Source organism: Hyposmocoma kahamanoa, unplaced genomic scaffold, assembly GCF_003589595.1.
Source record: "Hyposmocoma kahamanoa isolate Upper Pololo Valley unplaced genomic scaffold, ASM358959v1 63, whole genome shotgun sequence".
In the NCBI taxonomy this organism is placed as follows: Eukaryota; Metazoa; Arthropoda; class Insecta; order Lepidoptera; family Cosmopterigidae; genus Hyposmocoma; species Hyposmocoma kahamanoa.
In genome coordinates, this window is record NW_020653851.1 from 11,092,917 (window position 1) to 11,098,267 (window position 5,351).

Sequence of the window (5,351 nt, forward strand, 5' to 3'; positions counted from 1 at the left end):
GTTCCGGTTCCAAAAAAAAATCACAGTGATAAATCATCGTGATTTTGTCACGACTGTTACTTCCGTGACCTTGTCACGCCTATAACTTACATCACGATATACGGTTTTAGCCAGCGGCTTCTTTCTAATACTTACAGCCGTTTTTTATAGAATGGTTTAAGTTTTTACTCCCTTTGTAATAAGTTTCAATTCCATTCAAAAAGTTGATTTTGTATTTAAAGTAATTTTGTTTTTACTTATTTAATGCGAATCTTTGGATTGTTAAAAATAGCAATAAAATGTAATGCAATTATATTTCTAGTAGAATACACAAAGTATATAAAATACCAACTCTTCCTATAATAAAACAAATAAATAAATAAATAACGCACACACTCAACATAGCTCCGCACTAGGGAAACCCTGTGTCGCGGGTGCCATGGACACACACATAGACAACCACAAATCACACCCAAACTCACGAGAGAAATAATTGTAGGCCATACTACTATTTCTCCCGGCCCGGGAATCGAACCTGGGACCTCTGCCTGGCAGTCGGCATGGTAACCGTTTGGCCACGGAGGCAGGGTGTAAATATACAAAAATATATTACTTTGTTCATAAATAGGTTTATAATAACTGCTGCAGAATTTTTTCATCCGCCCTTTCTAGTAGTAATAAGCACCTACGACCCTTGTGAGTGAGCAAAGAAAGTGGTCCTATTTCATTCACTCCCATCGCCGAAATGGCCCGATTTGAAGAGAACTGCAACGAGTGACGCGCTCAGTCACCACGGAACGGAGATCGCGCATTGTATCAAATACCTATGTCGTGATGTGAGTGACGGGGATAGCTATTGGAACGGAGGGACACCTATGTGACTTTGGAACGTCGTTCCTTCGGAACGAGTCACGGTGGTACTGTTTGACGGCGGATCATCGTGATTTTTTCATCGTGACGTTATTTATCACCCACCTCTAAAGCCTGGGGTGGACATTCTCGGGTCGAGCATTACTGTGTCGTACATTACGGTGTTGTTGGGCATTATAGGGACTCAAAAAGACGACCTAAAGATTTAGTTTCAAACAAGGAAAAGTAAATTTAGCAACAAATATATAGACTCATAACAACATTATGGCAGATGCAAATATTAAAGAACAATCGGTTGCCAAAGTGCCCATGATATACGTTTGTGGAGGTATGACGACATAACCTATTACATTTTTTAAATTTATTCATTTTGAATCGTGAGTTTTTGTCTGTGTATCGTGAATAAAATTATTTGCAAATTCACAAATACTGCACCCACGTTTATAAGGTCTCAAGTAATATATTATTAATTATATTTATTAATTATTCATGTAACTCGAAATTCAACAATAATTACTTGTCCCTCCTGGCCCGGAATGTTCTGCAGCAAGTGATTGCATCACGTGTATTGACAACCATCACAGAGATCAGCTGCACTCATCCAACCCACGTTACGTCGGTCACTATACCAGTCTAGAATTAAATTAAGTGTGTTGCCCACACGTTACAGATGTCGACGACCGTGCCAACTAAATAGAAACAACTGTGATAAATCGAAATGTGGGAATTTGTAGCCGCCTTGTGAGCATGTGTTAAAAAAAGTGTGGAGTGGTCTACGGTTTATGGAAAGCCATTTAGATAGCTTGCCGGGAGCTCAAAGCAAAGCAAACTCCTTTAAATGATTGCTCTAGAGTGAACAGTTGTTGTTCATAATGCAGCAACAATTACTGTAAATGTCCTTGCTTAATGATGTGGGGTTGTGCTGCACACTCTTTACTGATGACAGTTCCTTCGTCACTGAAGCAACAAATCCATAACCAGACCATAAATGTCTATAAACACAAAAATATCATTCTTGTTATGAACGATTGACATGCTAAAGAAGAAGCCAACAATACAGCTCATAGTGTAGGCATCATATTGAATGAACACATAATTTTATCACAGTTAGTACCATGTTCAGTGAACATCTTCATTTCAGAGTGTCACAGGGAGAATGAGATCAAACCAAGAGACCCAATCAGATGCAGAGAGTGTGGTTACCGCATCATGTACAAGAAAAGAACTAAAAGATGTATCCTTTTCAAATTCCTTTGACTTTATCATCAAATCGTATGCTATACTATTATGCACCAAAGTACTTTAAATTACTTTAAGTAACTTTTGAAAATAACTTATTTACCAAAATTGCTCCCACTAATAAGAACTATTCAACAACTGTCTATTGAACCAACATACTTGATAATAAAAGCCTAATAGCCAAAAGATTTTTTTAATAACTGAAACCTTTTTGATTGTAAATTTTGTTATTTTTAGTATTAGTTGGTTCAAAACAAATTTCTTTTCCACTTCATTTGAGTTTTTTATTACATGTCTTTAAACTATGTCTTGGCGTTTGCGAATATCTATTATCTTTTCTTAGCTGACATAGTATTAGTGTATGTTAGTATATTTTGCTCGCACTACAGATATTTCAACCTCTGGGTGATTAATTTGTTGTTGATGCAAAGTTATACCATCATTATGATTTTCATTTTATGTTATTGCATTATCATTATTGTAACATTTATTACTTTGTCATGAGATGTGCCTTTGTATATATTTGATGAACTTACCTGTGTATGCTTTGGTGTTTGCTTGCATGATGGTTTGATGTTTTACAGTAAATGAAAATTCATGTACATTTATATGTGGATTCAACAAAATGTGCTTTTGTGTGATAAATAACATAAGCAGAATGAGGAAACTAGACTTAAGATGTGGCATGGAATGCAAAACGTCTGTTTCAAATTGGTGTTAAGTCGAAAGGTTTTATTGGAATGTCTTACCATCAGAACAAGTTTCTTTCATTGTGTTGTACTTATCGAAAATCACAAGGTAAGATTATGTTATTAATCATTTATTGCTTTACTGTTTTCACTTTGCTTGAATTACACAAAAAAAAGGCAAAATAACAAAATTAAATAACTTGCATGTGTGTTATATAATTAATGAACATAGAATTTTATGAAAATACTTCCACAATTTTGTGAGTGTCATGCAATATGTATTTTGGGTCAGCGACCTCACCACGCGACAATTTGCCGACGAAGGTTAAAGCTGTCACTTGTCCAAGTTGATGCAACTTTGCTAGACCTATTATCTTCTGTTAGTACTAGAATATTAGTTGGTTAAGTTTAATTACATACAAGCAAGCATGTACTTACAATGGTGGTGTTCGACGGTGTCGAGTATATAACCAGAAATACAGACGAAATGTCATTCAATTTGTTTGAAAACTATTCTGCCAAGTCATTACGGTGACGACTGCGCTCCGATTGGCCAGCTCATATTCGAAACAATTGACAGGTGTCGTCAATTGTTTCACTTCAAATTGACCAGTTTAACTTGAGCTTTGCTATGATGGACGACTATTGAAAAATTACATATTTAATTGCCGAAAAAAATGTGATTCTATTTGTTTTGTAATTAGATGTTTTGCTGTTTTTCCCACACCACTGAATGGAACAGCTCCCCGTACTTAAAGATATTATCTTTATTACAATAAATACAGAATAGTTTTGGAATATACGGAGACCACACAGGTCAGTTGTTGGCGCTGTACTATTTCAGCTTTCTAATTTGTGATTTCAGTGGAAACGAGAGTTGATATTTAAAAGTAAGGCCCATTTGCCTGTTGAGTTGCCAGGGATGGATGGCACTTATTTCATGTCCATTTCTGGTTGTATACCTGATGGTTGTAACTAACACTTCACATTGTAATTTGAATGAAATTTCCTTAACTAGACAATCAGTGGTGGTATTCGACGCGCGATGATGACGATAGAATGGAGAAAACACCAATCATTTTACATTTAGTTTATTAATCTTATCATTATAAAATATCCATTCATATAATGTATAAACAATAAAAGGGTAAATACTTGACAAGTTGAATTTTCTCTCAATTCTTGAATACTTTCTCTTTCAATCCCAAGTGTTGACAAAGAAACAAATAAACAAGTTAAAGTTCTGGACTGCAAACAATCGGTTTCCTGTGCAATTTAATAATTTTTAAAGTCGAATACTAACTTGGAAATTTAAAACATAGGTCCTTTTATTGTATATGTCCTATTAACACTCGGAATTGAATATTATATTTAAGATATACATATAAATGTTTTAAGTATTACATAGCCTTTATTGTGCAGTAAATAAAGCATAACAACAAATTTTTGATGATAAATGAATCTCTCTTAAGAAATATTTGAATGTAACGTGTCTCAAACCCAGTTGTGACCAACTTCAATAATGTTAAAATTGCTTTTTATTAAATTATTACTACATAAAAAATGGAGTGTGGAGATCCGTGCTCAGCAGTGAAATGAGATCATGGATTGACTGTTAGTATCACTAATTGGTAGCTTACCAAATGACATTCAATCACATTCCAATGCCTAGTTACCAAAGATCAAAACAGGCAGAGTATATCGACTCATCCGTAGAACAAAGATCTATGTGCAATACTACCTATTCTCAAGACATAGTACATTTCGTTCGTTCTTCTTCGCTGTGGATGTCAGATCGACTGTTGTTTGATTTTATATTTCCGAAATGAAATAAGGTTTATAAATTCTCAAAATACCTTCTAGTTTGAGTAACGAAATTATTCTCGTAATGTACTCATTCCCTTTTCGCTGTATAATCACAACGGACTCTGTTCTTCGGATGAGTCGATTTTCACCTAAACTTCAAGTAGTACACACAGAGTTGATGATACCTCCCTCTCAAATCGCGAAATGATTAAAAATAAAAAGCAAAATATCAAAACAATAGTTATATTTTTGCTTACAATTACAAAACTTTTCTTTTACATACACTACTGTAGTATATCTAGTTACACATCAAAAAAGAAAGAATAAACTTCAATAATTCCGGGAGTTCAGAGAGAGGTATTCACTTTACTTGTACCTATTACTTCCTTAAAATTTAGGTAAATATACTTGCCAATTTTGAGCTCTGCTCATTACGGACGAAATTCTTATTAATTTGATTTTTACATAGGTTTTTTAGGCTCTGCCAACTTAAAAATAATACCAACATATCACTTTATGGTTACAAAACATTCAATGATTCGTTACAGTTTGAGAATTCAGATTCTAATATATAGGAATTTTACAAATAATTATGTTTCCATTTTGGCAAATACAAACTAACTTTCTAAGTACACCTGTCTCTTTGACTCTTAAAAAAAAGGATAAGCAGAAGACTTAATTTTAGGAAATGAAACTATTTTTCCGGATTTAAATCGCGTATATTTGTTTTTTAAAACAAACCGACCGACGTTCGGGTCCTTTACAGGT

The 5,351-nt window shown here is 34.3% G+C and overlaps 1 protein-coding gene across 2 annotated transcripts; it reads left to right on the forward strand.

Annotated features, from left to right (window-relative positions):
• Positions 1-841: 841 nt before the first annotated feature.
• LOC113230515 (DNA-directed RNA polymerases I, II, and III subunit RPABC4) lies at positions 842-4,280 on the forward strand. Of its 2 annotated transcripts, none has more exons than XM_026464481.1 (3): positions 842-1,177; positions 1,991-2,083; positions 3,804-4,280. In XM_026464481.1, the coding sequence occupies exons 1-3, from the start codon at positions 1,114-1,116 to the stop codon at positions 3,824-3,826; spliced, it is 180 nt and encodes a 59-aa protein (XP_026320266.1). In that variant the 5' UTR covers positions 842-1,113; the 3' UTR covers positions 3,827-4,280. The 2 variants fall into 2 exon arrangements, 1 of the variants encoding a protein (XP_026320266.1); XR_003310500.1 differs by lacking the exon at positions 842-1,177 and adding an exon at positions 1,341-1,917 and having other exon boundaries at positions 3,804-3,837.
• The last annotated feature ends 1,071 nt before the right edge of the window (positions 4,281-5,351 follow it).

Coding starts and splice junctions, on each gene's coding strand:
- LOC113230515 (XM_026464481.1), top strand. CDS start 1,114: ATGGCAGATGCAAATATTAAAGAACAATCGGTTGCCAAAGTGCCCATG. Junction 1,178..1,990: donor CATGATATACGTTTGTGGAG/GTATGACGACAT, acceptor TCTTCATTTCAG/AGTGTCACAGGGAGAATGAG. Junction 2,084..3,803: donor CAAGAAAAGAACTAAAAGAT/GTATCCTTTTCA, acceptor CTAGACAATCAG/TGGTGGTATTCGACGCGCGA.